A 21,391-nucleotide genomic window follows, 5' to 3' on the forward strand; every position below is an offset into this window, starting at 1 on the left:
AATGGAAGAAGACATGGGTAAATAAGTGTCTAAATACAGTGATGTAATATCTGACGTCATCAGCAGAGGATTGCGGTCGCGCGAGTTATAGTTGCCTGCACTAACTATAACGGGGGAATTTCATTGGTTTTTTACGAGTGAAATGTCCAGCTAACTATAACATGTGTGAAACCTATGGTTTTTTAAGTGAATTTGCAAGGTTTTTTAAATGCTAATTCGTAACTATAACGTGTGTGAAACCTATGGTTTTTTCAGTGAATATATATATATTTAGCTATGCTTATCTGGAGCTATAAAGGTTGACACTATTGTAGAAGTGATGTCAGTATAATGGAGGCAACATAAGGGTCTGACGATTTTAAGGATCTGACATTGTGGAAGTGGAATGTAAACTGTAATGCAATATATTTGTAATCATTGAATAAAACTTGCTTACACGCTATATGTATATATTCATCACAACTTCCATTGCGATAAAGGATCTTCAAATAATTATCTGAATTTGGCAGCAGTAGAATTTACACAGCTATTGCTAAGCACCTGCCTGCGAGTGAATCTGTGTCCATGTGATCTCTTTCATCTTGGTTATTAGATAGTTGTTAGGAAACAAAATGAGTAAATATCCAGCTTAAAAGAATTCCAGTGTAGTGGCCAGAGTAACTGAAATCATTTAAACCTAGAAGCAGCACAAGAAATCTTGGGTGTTGCTCAGATGATTTTGTAGGCTAAGCAAGCGTGAATGGGCGATTCAGGTTTCAAAGAGGCAGTTTACTTGTAACACCAGCTTCAATCTAGCCTGCATATTTTACATTCTTCTGCACATATTCAGCACCCCGAATCATGGAGTAGCTGAGTTCTGTAAAGGTCCACATTTACACTTTGCAATTACATAAGCCTGCCTGCTATTTTTACTATGTAATGCATTTGGGGACAGGCCCACGTTATATAAATACCCAATACCAGTAATATAAACATATTAACAAACCTATATGTTATTTTTTAGAACATTTCTCTACAGTCAAATAACAATATATGTAAACGGCTAGTATTTTTGCATGAACTTTATATTTCTCTGAAATGAATCTATGAAAAGCTTAATCCAGCATGATGCCCTTTCCTTAACCCAACAGCTTTTTCATAGTGGATCCGACAAGAACAAATATTTAACGAAAAATGGATGATGCAATTGTTTACAACTCGCAACAGTTTTATTTATTTTAGGTTGGTCTGAAAAGACTGCTAGCTCTTATTGCCAACTTAATGCAGATATAACACAATTGGAACCATTTAAAGGTCTATATAAACAGTTGCACCATGTATTTGTTCTTCATTTGTAAACATCTTGAATGGCATTATTTTAATGTTGCACCATCAGCATATATGTTCTTGCAAGTTCACTGGTGCTGCAGGGTGTACACTGGAACATTTTGCTATGCATCCTAAGGTGCAATTGCCCACCACACTGTACTTCCTCCTAGGTACCTAAAGCCACTAGACTCCATTGTGTGAGCAGCACCCCACACACTATACTGCATCCAAAACACAATTAACAAACTACATTGCACTGAAGCATAGTAAAAAGTAGCCCACTCTAATACATCCTAGAAACACTAATTGCAACACTGTGCTGCCTCATGGGACACTATTATACCACACTGCTCCTCAGGAATGCTTACAGGCTATATTAGAATGAGTCCAGTATGCCACACTGTGAAAGTTGCCAAAGAGCTGCTGTTGATGTGTGTGGCTTGAGAGTTAGTGTAAAATTGGTGTTTTTTTAGCTTTGCTGTGTGAGGGTATCAAGGGTATCCCTCCAGCCACCGTATGCATGTTAAGAGTGTAATGTGCGGTGCTTCACTCTCTGACCTCTGCAACTCGAGTTCCATGGGCTGCTCTTACTTGAGGGACCATACACATTCAAATGTGTTTGATAAGGTGGTGCCTACTGGGCTCCGTTGTATTCTCATGTAGCCTTGAAAAATTGAACGAATAGCCTATGTTTACCAGAGGGCTGGCATTGGCTTATACGGGACTCTGGTGTTTCCCCGTACTGTCTCACTGTACGTAGACAATCTTTATGAAAGGGGTGATGTACAAGTGTGTGGGATATATGAAACTGCCCATACCAGTAATGAACAGACAACTTGTTCCACTTTAACTATATGTTATGGAAAAATGTATTCTAATATTCTCTGTAAGAACATGACTCACTTCATTTCTGACCTTCCTGCAAGCATATAATGAAAATAGCTTTCTTTGGCTGGTTAGTTAAGTAGTTACTGCCTTCACATTTCTTCCAGATATTTGCAGTATCTTTTGAATCATATTGTAGCATTTCTACAGTGCTTTCACATTGATTGGCACACTCCTAAATTGCTATGGCACTTACGATCAAGCAACTTGCTACTCCTTGAGTTGTGTACGGTTGGAAGAAGGTGTGGCTGAGACATCAATTATAAGTACATGTTTGAATGAATGAAGAATTTATACTGCAGACGGATACTCAAAGGTGTTCCGATGGTAGTGTGAATAGAGAGGTGGTGACCTTAGAGGTTTAACAGATATGTTTTCAGTTGTTTTCTGAAAACATTCTCGTTGGACGTATTTCTGAGAGGTGCGGAAAGGCGATTCCAGATAGAGGCCTTGCGCACTGAGAAGGACACACTCCCTTGCCTAATTCTTTTATAACGGGGGACCACAATCAGTTGAGCTTTTCTTGAGCGTGGCGTCCTGTTAGGAGAGTACAGACGATACTCTTTTTAGGTATTGAGGGCCTACTCTCTGCAGGGCACAGTGAGCAAGAAATAGGGCTTTGAAGGTGATTATTTTCCTAACTGGTAACCAGTGTAGCTGTTCTAGATATGAGGATGCAAAGGTGCATTTAGAAACATTGAATAAGAGGTGCGCTGCTGCGTTCTGCACCACATGCAAAAGTTGATTTAAGAAAGCAGGAAGACCTAAGTATAGGCAGTTGTGTAGTTCAATCTAGATAAGATAGATACTTGTACCACCATTTTCTGGGTTTCCCAGGGTAAGAGAGGCAGGAATTTCTTCAAAGCCTTAATGATGCAAAAACACACTTTTACTAAAGCGGAGATTTCTTGCAGATCCTGTGGGCGTCGGGGGAGGAGGACCGTCCCCAGGCCAGCAGCCAGATCACCCAGGAGACGGTTAGGGCCCAAAAAGGAGGATTTACGTCTTATCCTGGTTGCCATGTAAGTGATTTATTTTCAGCTAATTAATGACCATCCTCATACAGGCTGAGAAAGATTCCCTAGCTGCATCCGAAGCCCCCTCAAAGGGAAAGAGGAGCGGGATATCATCGGCATAGGAAATAATCTTACTACCATATGCCTCCACTAGAAAAGACATCAGGGCCATGTAAACATTGAACAGCGTAGGGCTTAATTCTGACCCTTGGGGCACACCATACGTAAGAGGTTTTGCATTAGAAAAGTATGGTTTCATCCATACCAACTGTTTTCGGTTAGACAAAAAGAAGCTAAGCCACTTCAAAGCTTCTCCGCCCGGACCAATATCTGCTAGATGTAAAAGCAAGGTATTGTAACAGACAGTGTTGAATACTACCAAATGATCTAATAAGATTAAGGCAGCATTTTGGCCCTGATCCAATTCCAACTTGATGGAATCCGTTATTTTTAACAGGGCCATCTTAGTACTATGGCGTACATGAAACCCGGACTAGGAAGGGTGGTGAAGGTGTTGGTTTCAATAAACTCTGACAGTTGTTGGTTGACAATGGATTCTAAGATTTAGGAGTCTGCCGGAAGGAGGGAAATTGGTCTAAAATTAGAAAAAACGGTGCTGTCAGCTGTGGACTTTTTCAAAAAGGGAACGAAAATTGCCTTTTCCCACACTTCAGGGACAGTACCCATATGAAGGAGAAGCGAAATAGCTTGAGGTAAGTTGGACAAATACTCTCACTGATCTGCCTCAGGATAAAAGGAGAACATGGTTTCAATGGGGAACCTGATTTACAGTTCATAAAGCATGTTATTAGCTGTTCCACTGCCGGAGGTAAGAATTTTAAAAAGCGTACATTTAGGGGAGGGAGTCATAGTCAGGGGGCAGGCATCTCCAGGAACATCCAAAGTTGGGGATGGGAAATTAGCTTGTATTTTGATAATTGTTTCTTCAAAAAAATCACTTAACTTATGGCATAATGTTGGATTAGCTTCAAGGTCGGATAACGTCTTATAGGGTCCATAAAATGAGAGTTAGTCCTTAAAATCTCCTCTGGACTGTTATTAGCACCAGTTAGACTTCTGAGTGTAGAAGACATTTGATATTATTATGACATTTACTTAGGGCTGGTTTATAGGCTATCATATATATATATATATAATATATATATATATATATATATATATATATATATATATATATTCACTTAAAAAACCATAGGTTTCACACATGTTATAGTTAGGTGGATATTTCACTCGTTAAAAACCAATGAAATTCCCCCGTTATAGTTAGTTCAGATAACTATAACTCGCGCGCCCGCAATCCACTGCTCATGACGTCACATATTACATCACTCATGACATGGTCATTGGCATCACTCATGACATCACTGATGACATCATCCTTGTGATAGCGTGGCGGTCGCGCGAGTTATAGTTATCTGAACTAACTATAACGGGGGAATTTCATTGGTTTTTTACGAGTGAAATATCCACCTAACTATAACGTGTGAAACCTATGGTTTTTTTAAGTGAATTTGCAAGGTTTTTTAAATGCTAATTCCTAACTATAACGTGTGTGAAACCTATGGTTTTTTCAGTGAATTTGTACGGTTTTTTAAATGCTAATTTATTTATGCATTATTATTTTTTTATATATTTATTTTACAATAAACTACGTATTAAAATTATTATTATTTTTTTTTGGGTTTCACCGTGCGCGCACGGTGCGCACCCCCACGATTTAAAAAAAAAGAAACATTTTTTTTTTTACCTTCGGGGTCCTTCAGGGACCCCTTGACAAAGGCTAGGGGGTCAGGAACTCTCTACCCTGCCCCCTTTTCACGTTCGCCACCTTCCTTTTTCACTCTCGCACTGAAAACAAACAAAATGGCGGCCGACACTTCCTGATTTCGACCGATTCGAACGTTGACTAACATGTAACCACCAATCAGAATTACGCTTGCGCACGTTAGGGTGCTCGCACGGTACGCGCACCCTGCACGCGTATAGATATTGATATGCTTTTAAATGCTATTTTCTCAGGAAATACTGAACAGATTTACACCAGACCTGCAAAAGGCACTTCCTTGACCTTATGGCTACCTCTCTGCCAAATTTCAAGTAATTCTGTTCAGCCGTTCGGGCTGTAGCTGCGTCTAAAGGTCCTATGGAAAAATGCATGGGGAAAACGCGTTTTGGGACCCCCCTTTTTTCTCGGCCCCCGCTTGACGAATCACCCCGAGACTTTCAGGGTAGGAGCTGAACGGAGCGCCCCATTAGTTTTGAAAATTTCGCGAGGATTCGTCAACCGGCGCCAAAGTTATTCAAAATAGAATTTTGAGATTTCCTATGGAAACATGGTCCTAACTATAACTATCTACTGGCGACCGCCAGTAGATAATATATATATATATATATATATATATATATACACACACACATCTCGGTACTGTTGTCTTCAGACTCTTTCTAGTCTTTCGCAATACTTTTTTTCAATGGAGAGTTCATGGGAAAACCAAGGGGCGGATAGAATAAGCCTCTCTCCCCCTTTAGCTTTAGCTGAGATTACCGCATCAGTGGATATGGACAACCATTGATTCATCGTTATGGCATCTGTATTAGTTTCTCTAGACAGGACTGCTCTGGTGAGTTCTAGTCCTTCCTGAAAATCAACAATCTACACTTTGCGCCAAGCTCTGACAAGAGATGCGCTACTCAGAAGTTTCTTCTCCGGCCGTTCAGGAAAAGGCCAGGTAACAGGGATAAGAAAGTGAACTGACCAAGTGGCCTCCACCAGGGTATTTGTTATAACTAGAATGTCGGATAGAAATAAAATCAATCGTAGGCCATGTCTTATGGGTAGGTCCCAAGGAGTACAGTGGTTGATTAAGGGAGGAGGTTATCTCTAAAAAAGGATTTGGCGGCCATAGCATCCCCAGCAATGTCAACATGGATATTCAGGTCACCAAGGATTGTAAAGTTTGCGAAATTTACTGTTAGAAGCTATTGCCTGGTCAAATGAGTTAATAAATTCCCCAGCATAGACTTGGGGACGGAATATAAGAACACCCGCAAAAGACAAACTAGCTGATGGGGATAAACATAAGCATAATGATTCTGCTCCCATTAAGTTCTCTAGTGAAAATGTGGAGTCTATGAGATTATTTTCATGGGCAATAACCCCATAATAACCCCCGACCCGTTTTAACAACTCTATCCTGATGTATACACACATAATTTTCAGGAAATGCCAATTCAATATCCAGAGATGTATCTTCTCTCTTCCAAATCTCAGTTAAAAAAATTAAAAGGACATCTAATTGCAGATCAGTTAAAAGGTTAACAATGTTGAGTGCATGTTTATGCAAACAGGGTTTGTTAATAAGCCTTGCTTTGATCTTGGTATGGCACTTTGCTGTACTAATACAACCCACAGTGCACCTATACTTAAACTGCAAGGAGCTATTAAAGTTACTACACGACACAGGCCCGTACATTGTGGTACAATCAAACTTACATGTGAACCTGTTTAAAGCCCAGAGTTCTGCCATAGAATATTTAAGACACATGGGGTGTTCTATATTTGAACCGGCATAGTTGCTGGTGCTGGCCACAGGCGGGAAGCAGGTAGGACGCAGTCGTAAGCGCAGACGGGCTTGCCTTTGGAATGCCCAGTGGCGTGCACGCTGCGTGCGGCCGTGTTGCCGCTGTAATTTTGTGGGCTGGCGGCATAAAAACACTAGAGCGCTGCCTCACAACAAACTGCACCTCTAAAGAGCCCAATGGGTAGTGAGGGAGTAAAAATGAAAGCCAACTAAAATCACAAACACATTTTCAAAAAAGATGAAAAGTAGTACCCTGCACACAACAGGGACTAAAAAGTGCGAAGCGCAGTAACCGTATGCCACCCAAACAAAGCGTCAGCCCAATGGATCCCACCAGCATTCAAACACAGTTACTTCCTCTGTACCGCAGTCGTAAATTTATGGGCTGGGTACCATCATGAGTGAGGCCCAGAGATATGCAACAGACTTGCAGCAATAGCATGTAGCAGTGTCTTATGCATAAAGCAGAGGTGTGAAGGAGAGGTCCACATGCTGCATATGCAAACCTAGTACCTTAAAGACCACTTACTTATTAATTCACGATTTTGGGAACTGTTCGGGGGTTGGGGAGGCAGGGGGGATAGACATAAGGTAACCAGGGGCCACTGTGTCTCAGCTATGGGCAGCTGGGGTCATTTACCTCTAATGTCCCACTGTCCATCCTACTATTATTATTATTAAGCAATTTATTGAGCGCACAAATACCCTTAGGTGTCTCGGCGCAGTGGACAGCTAAGTTGAGAAGAGAAGGGGGAAGGATGAGTTATTTATTGAATAGCCAAGTTTTTAATTGTTTATGGAAGGATAACAAGGTGGGAATGGTTTTAATATGCAAAGGGAGTGTGTTCCAGAGTTTGGCAGTGGCGACAGTGAATCTTCTGTCTCCCCAGGTGGCTTTTTTTGTTCTGGGGACAGTCAGCAAATGATCTGATGAAGAGCGTAGGGTTCTGGTTGGTCTGAGGAGGCATATATTTTTTTTGAGAAATTCAGGACCTGTCTTATGTATTGCTTTGTAGGCCTTGAATTTTGTTCTACTTTTGATGGGCAGCCAGTGTAACTGTCGAATTACCCTAGAGATAGGTTTAAACTTAGGAGTCCCCGAGAGAATTCTAGCTGCTGCGTTTTGCACCATCTGCAATTTATGTAGGACTCTTTCCTGGGCATTAATAAGTAGGCTATGGCACTGTAAACATCAGGAAGGCACAACACCTTCAGCACTTGACTGTCAGTGGTAGCAATGGCAAGCTGTCACAAGCTTCTCAGAGAGGTAGTGTGGAGGTGCACAAGCTCAGAATTCAACAATCATGCAACAGTGCAATAACTTATTTGCATGCACTTTCAAAACTCAATATTGCACAGAACAGGCTACAGGTACAATTACTGCACTGCCACTAGGGCTATTACACCCTGGATCCTGGCCCCACACTGCCCCTCTGTCGGATGCCCCTCGATTAAGTAATTCTAGGCAGGTCACCCCTTTTTGAGTTGAAGCTCTTATGGGAGGTATAAAGGCTCAGGTGCAGAGAAATCGGTGATAAGTTTGAAGGGCACAGCTACTTTAACAATCCTAGGACTACCACAATTCTCTTCACGGCAGCGTTATACAGGTTGTTGGGGGACATAAAACATGCATCTTTCTCGCCCCCTCTTCTTGGAGGCAGCACGCTAACTGCAGGTACCACCCACGATTGGGCATCAGGCAGCTGCAGAGACAGGCACCCGGAATCCTTGGTAATGTGGTAGGGCTCAGAGAACAAGTGGGCCTCCAGCTGACAATTGACCCACTTCTGGGTCTTGGGTGAGGTAAAGTGATTGGGTCAGAGGTCACAGCAGCATACAGCAGATGCAGGCGAGTCCTTAACTGTTCAGCATGTTCCCTCAGCACAGCACACAAGTTTAGAGGCATGGTACCCCTAGGCACATACTGTAACCACAAAATGAGGAGAAGGAGGGAGAGATTGGTGGCCTAAGGTATCACCTGTCCTTTCGGAAAACATGAGCTTTGTTAATAAAAAACTGCCCTCACCCACTAGGTAGTGGCATGTTTCATCAAAGGGCTGCTACAACATCCAATGCCTGGGATGGAGCAAAGGGAGGAGAGGACATAAACATAAATGTGTTGTGATCCGTGCAGTAAACAAAAGGACAGTGAAAGGAAAGGAATAAAATTAACTCAGAGATACCCTTTATCAAATTTGGATTCCTGGGTTCCCTGGATAAGATTAAAAGATACAAATCGGAGATGGTCTTGCGGAGATTAGGGCCCCCTTCCTCTCCCGTACTGCTTATATGTCGACATGTTTCGGCCTTTACCATCGCCCATAAAGGGTCATTTTGGCCTTCCTCAGAATCAGTGATCCCTGATCTGGGTAAATCCCTTTCTTGGTAAATGACCAAATCTTCAAGGGAATATGTGTGTTTTGACATGATATAAGTGTTACTACATATAATGACCTGGCTTGTCAATTACTGTATAGACACTCTCATGTGTTACAAGTTTCATCGATATAGTTGCTCAAAATGGAGTGCAAGCGGGAGCACCCCCTGTAGTCACACTTTCCACAAGGGTTTGGATGCCACTCAATCTGTGCTTCTCGCCCCTCCGTGCATTCTTTCTGAAGTGTTCTGCCGCTGGTCCAGACCTATGCAGTGCTTGTACCAGAATGGCTCAGTGATTAAAGAATGACTCACGCCAATGCATCGCTGCCTCAGAAGGTCTACCTCCTTTGCTGCAATCTAAGAAAAGAACAATTCCTGCAGCCTTGGCAAGTTTTAAAAACCCATTTTCACAATATTATAAGAGAAGAGAAATAAAACAGCCTGAAATATTACGAAGGAAATAGGATAATGGTGGACAAAAGCTGCTACTCGCACATCTTGCCCGATAAGCATTTGCAGTAACAGGAAACTGCAAAATATATAAATACATCAATATTCTTTGAGAAACATGTGGGCCACTTATAAGTTAGCTGACAGTAAAAACATTTAAGTAACGCTAAATAACGTGAGGCGTGCCTAATATTTAAATATGCATGTCACAATCAGTTTGCTACCCTTACCTGATACAACTTTCTTTATATCACTGTAGACCTGAGAATAAATATTTTCTGCTTTTGTTCCGTCAATATAAACTGAAAAGAAAGCAAAGACATACAGCTACATCATGGTAAATTATTTGTCGGCATTAACATGGTGTCACTTTTTGAGCAAGGTCACAACTAAGAATACTGTTGGAAATGTTAAATATGATATAAACTATCCTCCCACCAAAAAAAGAGAATAATTAACTTCCTTCAAGTAACCCAGAAGCTGTGGGTAACTCTCAGTACTCTGCATATATCTATAGTGAGAATAGATAATACATTCTTTAACAATCACACAGTTTGACAAGTAACCATCACTTCTCATTTTCCATATAAATATCACGCCTTCCTTAGTTTTCGTATGCAATGAGGAATCACAGTGGCTGTTGTATGAACAGGCATCTACATCTGTGACTATATTATTTCTTTCCATCACTTATGATAATTCTCATATTCTTAACATGAAAAATAAATTAAACATCGTGCATGTAAAGCTACTTAAATACAAATAAAACATAACAAGCAACGAAGCACTAACAAAAAGCATTTAGGTATATGTTCGAAACTGGCTTCCATTTTGAGAGGCAAGAATTAATGACACCGTGTATGGATGGAAACAAATAGTGATGCGTAATTTACCAGAATTAATCTCATTCACAGGTAATTACTAGGAAACATTTTCCAGTTCATTGTTTTTTGCCCACCATGCCACTTAAGACAGGCACTAGTCATATGTACATCAGTGTTGTGTTGCTCAATAGGAACAGTCCAGCTCAAACTGCCTGGCTAGCTGGCAAGTGGCATAGTGGGTGGAAAATTGAGGAATGCAACCTGAGTGACCACCAGTAGCTGAGACCTTTTACGAGCATTCCACCCATCACCTTTGTGTTTTCATTGCAGCAGGTAGGCCCATAAATGGATCGCGTGCTCACTGTGCCACAGGACTGAAGCTACATATCACTGACAATGGCAATCCATGCTGAAACTGGGCTGGAGGTTCTGTTCAGAGGGGACCTGGCCTGGCAGTTGGGGTTACGGGGTTTCTACTGGAGCAGAACTAAGTCTGATTTGCATATGGCTGGGCACTATCTGGAGTGGTACACTGGAAGGCAAACGTTGGACTAAAATGCAGGCCGGACAATTGCCAGTAGCTGATCCTTTCCACAAGCATTCCACCCACCACTTCTGTGCGATACCTTACTTGTGATGGCAATGCCCAGATGTGGGTCCCGTGCTCGCTGTGCCACAGAATTCATTCTATACCTCACCGACAAGGCCTAGGTAGGCCTGGCCAGGGGGAACCTGGCCTGGCAGTTTAGGGTTGGACTGTTTCTATCGAAGCAGGACCCAAACTGGAACGTGGCATTGAGGGCTTACCAGTAGCTGTTACTTTTTGCGGGCATTCTACTTTTTACCTTTGGTTGTCTTTAGTTTGACACCCTAATTATGACCAATATGCCCAAATGTGGGTCCCCACTCATTGTGTCCAGGCCTCAAACTATAAACTGATGTGGCCTAACTGGGTCAAAAACGGTCGGGATTATTATGTTCCAGTTCAGAGGGAACCTGGCCTGAAAGTTTAGGCTGGACTGCCCCTTCTTCAGCAGTACCAAGGCTGATTTGCACATGGCTGGTCTGCTTCTTTAGTTGCACAGTGGGTGAAAAACAACAGACTGGAATGCAGCTTGAGTGTCTGCAATCGTCAGAGACTTTTCACAAGCATTCCAGCCATCACATTTGTGTTTTCTACATTTACCATTCCATCCATATTCCGCTCTCAGTTAATTTGCTGCATTGGTTAGTGTGCATTCACTTCTCAGTGTGTATGCGTTACCAGATCTGAGACCACAGGCAGTGTTTTTTTCTCTCCCTGTAATTAGAATTACCTTAGCACAAGAATAAGTGCCTCCCATGTTGCTTTGTGATTTTAAGCTACACAGAGATACTGGTTGACATGCCTGGCTCTGTATAGGGAACAGTGCATTTCTATTTGATGGTTGATACAACAGGCAAATATGCCGTGCATCTATGGGCATATCTTTAATATCTTCCTTTGCAAACTTGATATTATGGAGATGGTAGTGTTGTATTTTACGTTCATATCACTTTAAGTCCTTACTCTATGTTGTCAATGGCATGCGCTTTGTTATCCTTTGTAGTGCGTTCCAGGTTCTCGTGTGGAACTGTATGATTAGCTTTCCAGTAAAAGACTCAGTAGTTTGGGAGTCCGCTGCTGGAAGGATGTACTGCCGTGCTGTTTATAAATAAAGGAATTCAATGCAAAGTAAATATCTTCAATTTTAATATTGGCGACGAGCTACTAATCTCTCCTGTCAGAACAAGCACGTGAACGGAGAGTAGAAGAATCCACGAAGAGAAGACATTCCAGAAGTTGCTGTATTTTTTTTTGGGGTGAAATTTCTTTTTTTTTAAAAAGAGAGAAAAGGAACACTGGCATGCTGAAGTAGGAAAAGAATTTCAAGGAAAGGTGAAACCAGCTAGTCTCTTGGGAACGAAGCGCGAGTTGAGAGGTAATATTTGGAAAAAAATTAAGTTTACCGTCTTTGAAGAGAACGTCAAGGAGGAACGATCGACGTATCCTAGCACCGCTGTGGAACGCGGAAAAGGAAGGTACGTCATCAAGTGAAGATCGTCACGACGCTAAACGCACGCTGACGTGTGGAGCGTTGTGGAAGTCGTGTTGCTAAGTGATGAAGGATCTCATTGGCAATGCTTAGGCGTCAGTGCGTAACACGCAAGCGAGCGCGAGGAGTGTTTTGGGAGTAATTAAAGGTTGCTAAGGCGACCAATTCACGGAGCAAGCAACACGGAGCGAAGAAAGAGGAAAGTGTTGCGCATTTAAAAGGAACGGTGAGCATCAACAACAGAAGAGCATTTAATGAAAAAAAGTGGGATTTAAGGTCATCACATGTCTAATTCACATTTTAAACTTGTTTTGGGAGGAAGACAAGGAATGTATTTGTTAATTGTTGGGAAGCATCAACTATTGGCTTAAGGAGACTTGGAGAAAACTTTGTTGGTACAAATAAATAAAAAATATATAAATATTACACAAGCATAGTTAAGGAAGGATTGTGTCAGTGAAGGGTCTTTTAAAGAAAAGCAGGAGTACATTTCATACGTATATATAGAGAAGGACATATATTTTTTTTTTGTCGTCTATATTACTCACATACATACAAAAAGGGAAAATATGCAATTTGATCCGCCTGGAAAGTTCCTACAGAATAAGGGAGATCCACCACTACCTTGGACAAGGTGGAAAGAAGAGTTTTTAACATACATGAAGGCGACTATGGAGAACACATGGGGGCGGAAAGAAAGAAAAGTATTTTACTGCACTGTTTAGGTTCAGAAGGACAAGATATTTTCAGAGCGTTACCACAAGTAACACCTCAAGTTGGAGAAGAGAACTTGAACGTGTATAATGAAGCATTACAGAGACTAGAAAAACGGTTCAAACCAACTACAAGCATCGCGTTGAACGATTTAAGTTCTACACAAGAGCGCAGAAGGAGGATGAATCATTCGATGACTTTTGACTGGATTAAGATCATTATGTGTGCATTGTAAATTTGGTATGATGGCTGATGAGATTATAAGGGATCAGATAATTGTGGATGTGAGGAACAAAAAAGTGCAAGAAAACTTATGGGTTATGGGTGATCCAAGTTTGTCAGAAGCAATAGCTAATGCAAAAGCAGTAGAACAGTCTGAAAGTTGGATGCAAACAGTTAGGCAAAGTACAAAGAAAAATGAAAGTGTGGAGGAGGTATGTGCTATAAAGAATATTACGAAAAGTAGTACTCAGGGTCAAAACAACAAGCCGGATGTCGTACAAAAGAGATTTAGAAGCAACAGGTACAACAGTGGAAATGCATTCAGAAGTAATGGGAACCTGGGTGGGCAAAACATGTGCTTTAGATGTGGATGTAAAACGCATTTGGCAAACTTTACAGGTTGTCCTGCTATAAACAGAGAATGCAGGAAGTTTGGAAGGTTGGGTCATTTTAGTATGGTTTGCAGAGAAAATAGAAGAGTTAATCCTTCTACATCTACTTCTGTTTCTATTTCCACAGTTAGTGGTAGCGAAGTGATTCAAAAAGAGATGGAAAGGGAAGAAACTGGCCCCATTATTGAGTGTGAGAGAGGTTTCGTTGTTTCCATTGTTAATAAAGGTGTAAGTGAGGGAAAGGAAATTTTATTAGAGTCTCCCAAATGTAGGGTCGCAGTCTTGGGTGTGGAATTACAGCTCATGGCTGATTCAGGTTCGCCATGGACAATAACTTCAAAAGAATATTTTGAAGAGAAATTGCAGAATGTATGTAAAGGAAAAAAATTACACGCTAGCGATGTTATTGCTGAGAGTTTTGATGGCACTAGAATTGATTTGGAAGGATATTTTAGTGTTGCTTTGTGGTTCAAAGGCAGAAGAGCAGAGATTAAATTGTACATCGCCGTAAAAGGGGTAAATGTACTAGGATGGCGTGATCAATGGAAGATGGGTATTATTTTAAATCCACGAGCTGCAGAACCAGTCATTTTAGGAGAAGAATTATTAAAAGGAAATGTTGCAGTTTTAGAGTCAAATGACAAAGGAAAGATCTTGGTAAACAAGTATAAAAGTGTTTTCAGTGATAAGTTGGGAAGGCTTAAGGATTTTGAACATAAAATTGTTCTAAAACCCAAAGCACGTCCGGATGTACAAAAGTTGAGAGGTGTACCCATTAATGTGAGAGAAGAGCTTAGAGAGATGTTGCAACAACTTACTAATGAAGGCATCATTGAGGAGATTGAGTCGTCGGAATGGGTTTCTCCCATAGTTTTGGTACGCAAGGCGGATAAGAATTTGAGAGTGTGTGTTGATGTCAGATCTTTAAATTCCAACATTGTTATTGATTGCCACCCTCTCCCAAATATAAACGAAGTGGTATCTATGTTGGAAGGAGCAATGGTATTTTCATCATTAGATCTGAGGTCTGCATATCACCAGATCTCTCTGTCTGAAGAGTCAAAAAACCTAACAGCATTTATTACCCCACAAGGTCTGTGTCGCTACACCAGGATGCCGTTTGGTTTGGCTTCAGCTGCATCGGTTTTTCAAAGAGTTATGTTTAGAATTTTCAGAGATATGGATCTTTGTGTGAAGTGTTTTCAAGATGACATACTAGTTTTTTCAAAAAATGAGGATGAACACAACGTTCATCTTAAAGAGGTTTGTAGTAGGTTGGAGAAGAATGGTCTTACGCTCAAGGAAAGCAAATGTAAGTTGTACAGGAAATCAGGTGATGGGGTAGTCCCAAAGAAATCCAATGTAGATGCTATCATCAATGCTCCATCCCCTATAAACAAGGAACAGTTGTTGAGTTTTGCGGGGATGTGTGAATATTATAGCAAATTTGTAAGTAATTTTGCAAGCAAAATGGAACCTTTGAGAGAGTTACTTAGGAAGAATGCAGATTACATCTGGGGTTGTAGCCAACAGAAGGCATTTGATAACATCAAGCAAGAAATAGTGCGTGCACCCACTTTGAAGCCATTTTGTGTTAAAAAAGAGTGCGTTATCACGGTCGATGCTAGCCTGTATGGCATTGGAGGTGTACTTTCGCAGATGTCTGGTAGAAGAATGGAATGTGGCCTTTGCTTCAAAAACTCTCAATGAGTCGGAGAGGAAGTATGCAGTTATTGAAAGAGAATTACTTGCGTGCGTATGGGCCATCGAACATTTCAAGTTGTATGTTTGGGGTGGAAAATTCACATTAAGAACAGACCACAAACCTTTAGTCAACATTCTCTCATCTGGTGGGGGGTGGAATGCTACCGCTAGAATTGCCAGGCTTTCATCTAGGCTTCAAGAGTATAATTTTAAGACAGAATAAGTACCTGGGAAGAAGAATGTCACAGCTGATTTCCTTTCAAGGTTACCATGTGCTCAAAGTTGTGTTAATGTTGTAAAAGAGACTGATTTTGTCCTTAACATTAGTGACATTAGGCCTGCACAGTTCCAGGATATTAGTGAGAAACTTTGGGAAGAATGTGTTAATAAGGATAAGGATTGGTTGGACATTAAAAAATATGTCATGGAAGGATGGCCTAACAAACATCAAATCAGACCTGAGTTATTACCTTTGTTCAAGGTCACAGGCGATCTGGAATTTGAAGGAGAATTTCTGTTTAAGAATTGTAAGTGCATTCCCCCAAAAGGAATGCAAGATGTCATACTTAAAATTGCTCACAAGACACATCCTGGCATTTCATCCATGAAAGGCCTTATAAGAAATTTCTTTTGGTGGCCAGGCATTGACAAGTTCATTGATCGGGTAGTCAGGGAATGTGAGCTATGTGTTTCTAGTGAAAGGATGCTCAGTGTTAAAACTCCTCCTTTAAGGATGGTTGAATGGCCAAAGGAACCTTGGCAAAAGTTAGCCTTCGACATTTCAGGTCCTTTTAACATGCTTCCAGAAAATGCTTAATTTGCATTAGTGTTCGTAGATTACCATTCTAAGTGGCCTGAGGTAAAATTTGTGAACAAAATTACAACAGATCTTGTTTTGAACTTTCTAAGAGAAATTTTTGCACGTGAAGGTTGTCCATCTTATCTGGTCACTGACAACGGTGTGCAATTTACTTCATTAGAGATGAAAAGTTTTGTGAAAGAATGTGGTATAAAACTTACTCTCACTTCTCTTTATGGACCGCATGAAAATGGTCAAGTTGAAAGGTTTAACAGAGTTTTGAAGGACTTTATAGTAGAATCTATAAAGCATGGAGAGGATTGGTTGAATAGTGTGAGAGAGAAATTATGGTTATACAGAATCACTCCGCACACTATAACGGAAGTTAGTCCGTTCAAATTGTTGAAAGGAAGAGAGCCAGCCTCTAAGATTTGTCCTTGGTGGTTTCGTGAGAGGTGTGGGAAACAAATTACGAGCAGTGAATGTGTAAAAGACATTGCTTCAAAAGTGAAGGACAAACAGCAGAAAACTTGTTTGTGGTTTGATAAAAAGTGGAAAACCCAAATACCAACTTTTAGTGTTGGTGATTGGGTTAGAATTCTAAAGCCAGGAATCATCTGCAAGGGTTCTAGCAAATTTGGTAAAGCTATTCAAATTAAAAGAGTTTTTAGGAACTCTGTTGCCACTCAAGATGGGCAAGTATGGAATGTTAGAATGGTTGCAAAGTGTCCTTCCAGTGTGAAGAGCAATTTTCCAACTTATGTTCCTGATGAGTCAAACCTTGTTAATGGAAGTAATGCTGGTACCTCTGGTGATTCCGGAAGTTTGAGGAAAGACAATTCCTTTTGCCCTAAGGCCAGAACCTCTACCCGTGTAAAGTATTTTCCTAAGAAGTTGAACGATTATGTTTAGTTTTCTTGTTGCTTACCTTATGTTTCTTTATTTGTTTTTTTTATTTTTGTTCTCTCTTTTTCCTTTCTTTTTTTTCTTTCTTTGCTTTATTTAAAGAAGGGGGATGTGTTGTATTTTACATTCATATCACTTTAAGTGCTTACTCTATGTTGTCAATGGCATGCGCTTTGTTATCCTTTGTAGTGCGTTCCAGGTTCTAGTGTGGAACTATATGATTAGCTTTCCAGTAAAAGACTCAGTTGTTTGGGAGTCCGCTGCTGGAAGGATGTACTGCCGTGCTGTTTATAAATAAAGGAATTCAATGCAAATGAAATATCTTCGATTTTAATAGGTAGGCTTAAGTAGAGTGGGAAATACATTTGATAAGGAGAAATGTATATTATCATTCAGGTACATTTATGACAAGCTGCTCACTTTGAATGGGGGAAAGCTCTTGCTTGGTGTATGCCTTAAGCAACTGAATAGCCTCTTGGAATTTCCTTACATGTACAATCGACATCAAACTACTTGTTTAAAGTTCAGAGTTAGGGTATCTGAATGTAGGTAAACAATATCTACTAATAAGAAACAAGTGGCGGCTCCTCCGCTAAGGTGGAGGAGCGGTGCCCTACTCCGCAAAAAGGAAAAATAAAATGACAATAACATATTGTTATTGTCATTTTATTTTTCCTACTGCATGCAGCCTGTGTGCAGTGTGGTGCAGGGCTGGCCAGAGCAAAGGAGGAGGGGTTTGCACGCCCAAAGTGCGCATGAACTGTTTGGCCGGCCGTCTTGGGCTGACCAAACAGTTCATGAGCACTTTGCATGTTCCTACCAGGCTGCATTATACAGCCTGGTCAGGAACATGCACAGGCTCCCTGTTTGAGTCTGGACGCCAATCCACAGCGCTCAGACCAATCACAACGCTGCTTTGCAGCGTTGTGATTGGCTCAGGGGAGCTTGTGTGCCGGGTGTTTCCTGCTGCTGGTCGGACTGCAGAGGAAGAAGGAAGAGGACGCAGGGGATGTGGAATCCAGCCGTTCTAAGGTAAGTGTTTTATTTATTTATTAATTTCCCCGCCCTCCCACCACCCCTATCTGGTAGCAGTCGCTACTGCAAACTACATAATAGACGTGCCCATCCTCCACTTCTTAAATGCAGTAGCCCATAGGATGAGTTTTTAAGGGCAAGAAGAAATGTTCAAAATAGGGTTACCTCAAGATGGAGGCAGAAACACAATGAGACAATTAAACAAGCATTTACAATGCAATGGTCTCGGCATTGTTAAAGTTAGAGCTATTGGCACTGCTCATGACATTATTTTTGTTTATGTTTTTGTTTTTAAAACATTTAAAGAAACGGCATTGTTATTTTCAATGTCAATAGCTTAATCGCTCTCAAATGCGAGACCTATTGCATTTGCACCCACACACAGAGCCACACACACAAAGCCACCCACACACACAGAGCCACCCACACACACAGAGCCACTCACATAGAGCAACCCACACACAAATAGAGCCACCCACAGAGCCACCTACACACACACACACACACACAGTTACCCACCCACAGACAGAGCCACCCACGCATAGAGCCACCTACCAAAAAAGCCACCCACACAGAGGCACACACACACACACACACAGCCTACCACACACACACACACACACACAGCCTACCACACACACACACACAGATCTTAGAGTGGCTATTGAGGAAATCATGGACTAAAGACGTGAAAGACTAAAGGCAAAAGCAGCACAGGTTGCGGTGACGCTCCTCCCAGACGGGAAACAACCTTTACAACGCAACTATTACATCGCACTACACTTACAAAGCAGGCATTACAACGGAACATCCTTTACAACGCATGGCACTACAACGCATACCATTACAACGCATACCATTACAACGCATGACACTACATCGCATGTCACTACAACGCAGGCATTACAACGCATACCATTACAATGCATACCATTGGAGTTAGAATAGTAATTTTTAACCCCTACACTATCCAACACTTACCCTACTGAGGGACATCTGTGTCACTGCCCCATGGCAGCAGCTCTAAAAGAAAAGAGCGGAAGTGAAAGCACAGCGAGGCCAACAAAGGGAGGGGCAGGGTTGCTTAATGTATCGGGGAGGAGATGGGGGGCTATTCTTTCACTGAGCACAACTGTGCCTTGGCTGGGGTTTACGTCGAATGACGCGGCTCGGGAGTAAAGACAAAAAAGACAACGGGAGGAGGAGGGAGTAAAGACAACACAGACAACCGGAGGGACAGGAGTAAAGACAACACGGAAAACACGATGGGTAGGGGGGTACAGGAGTAAAGACAACACAAACAACGGGAGGGGGCAGGAAGAAATTGAACACAGACAATGGGAGGTGGGGGTCTGGAAAGGCAACACAAACTACCGCGGGGAGGGGGCCGGAGCAAAGTGAACACGGATAACGGGAGGGAGCAAAGTAAACAGGGACAGATTGCGCAACAGGAAAGTTACTATGTAAGCTGAGGCATGATGCCATTTAGCTGTGACCCGGAAGCATGTTAAAGGGCCAGTTAGGTGGTGAAGTCAACAATCCAGTGACATCTCGCAAACTATTTTCTCTTAAAGCTCAGTGCACCCCTCTGAAGCAAGGCGCCCTGGGCCGGGGCCCAGCTTGCACATGGCCAGACACGGCTCTTTTGTCACACTTGGCATGGGAACATTGCCAGCTGTTGAAGGGTGCATTCCTGCTCAGGCCTGAACCCAAGTGATGCGGAGAGGGACAGAGGAGCACAGACAGGCTCTGAAGATGAAACCACGCCTCTGTCTCCGAGGGATATCTGTGTCACTGCCCCAGGGCAGCAGCTCTAAACGAAAAGAGCGGAAGTGAAAGCACAGCAAGACCAACAAAGGGAGGGGCAGGGTTGCTTAATGGATCGGGGAGGAGATGGGGGGGCTATTCTTTCACTGAGCACAACTGTGCCTTGGCTGGGGTTTACGTCGAATGACGCAGCTCGGGAGCAAACACAAACAATCCTCACAAAGGTACCTTTCTGTGCACTACCACCGCCATGTACATTTGTAGCCACATCATTGACACCGCAAACAACTCTCGGTCTGGTCAGCAACAGGAAATGCATCAGAGAGCACGGAACGTTAAATAAAAAAAAATGCATACCACACGTTAATAAAATAATCGTAATCTCCCCCAAAAAACATTAAGTTAAAGACACTAGTACTAAATGCATTCCACGCGCAAGTGAAAGGCATGCAATAGTTAAAAAAAAATTGTGAGGAAAAAAACTCAGCACAGTTTGGCTCCTGCAGCCTCAGTAATGGCGCTGCTATCATGTTACACAGAGTGGCCAATAACTTTTCGGTCCATTAAATAAAGATGTAACAAATGCGTTTGACTTGGTGAAATATTTTTTTTTAAAGTGGCGGGCGGAAGCAGGGATGCCAGAAAGCAAACAGGGAAAGGCTATGTATATATCAGCGCCGGGAGGATAACTGGGGCGAGTTGAGAAGAGAAGGGGACAGATTTAAAGAACAGCAAGAACTAAGGGAAACAAGGCAGAGCAAAAGGCAAGCACACCAAAAGAGCGGAAGTGAAAGCACAGCGAGGCCAACAAAGGGAGGGGCAGGGTTGCTTAATGGATCGGGGAGGAGATGGGGGGGCTATTCTTTCACTGAGCACAACTGTGCCTTGGCTGGGGTTTACGTCGAATGACGCGGCTCGGGAGTAAAGACAAACCAGTAACAATCTCTAAACACACGTCCATATTTTCGCAATGCTGGCTGCAACACAAGGTCCATTTAGGTGGTATCATGTCCTGCATTGTCACCTAATGTTACTGGCTGCATTATATATTTTGATGTAATGACAGAAGAAGTAAAATACCAGTAGCAGCACACTAAGCTAAGCATGGATTTTAAGTTTGCGTGTCACGCCCTTAATTAAATCGGTTACGCCCCTTTGAGAACCTCCTCCCCCTTCAGTTTTGAAGCACTGGTGCTCTGGCATAAGCAGATGCTGCCGAGATCTATGTTATGTGTAACCTGCGGGTCACAGTGTTGAATCTTTGTTCGATAGGGAATCGTTTCTTGGAGCTTTGAATACCTAATGGTGCTCAA

General features: G+C 41.9%; 1 protein-coding gene across 3 annotated transcripts in view; it reads right to left on the bottom strand.

Moving 5' to 3' along the window:
* The window catches only part of NMRK1 (nicotinamide riboside kinase 1), a 177,488-nt gene that overhangs the window by 20,595 nt on the left and 135,502 nt on the right, over window positions 1–21,391 (bottom strand). For 2 of the 3 annotated variants that reach the window (XR_014970371.1, XM_085633071.1), the window contains exon 8: window positions 9,871–9,942. The exons of the other annotated variant lie outside the window; for it this stretch is intronic. Coding sequence is in view for 1 of the 2 variants with exons in the window: in XM_085633071.1 (XP_085489197.1) it covers window positions 9,871–9,942 (72 nt within the window). In the remaining variant the exon portion in view is untranslated. The remainder of the gene's footprint in view (window positions 1–9,870; window positions 9,943–21,391) is intronic. 3 annotated transcript variants of the gene reach the window in all.

This window comes from Triturus cristatus, chromosome 2_1 (genome assembly GCF_964204655.1).
Source record: "Triturus cristatus chromosome 2_1, aTriCri1.1, whole genome shotgun sequence".
In the NCBI taxonomy this organism is placed as follows: domain Eukaryota; kingdom Metazoa; phylum Chordata; class Amphibia; order Caudata; family Salamandridae; genus Triturus; species Triturus cristatus.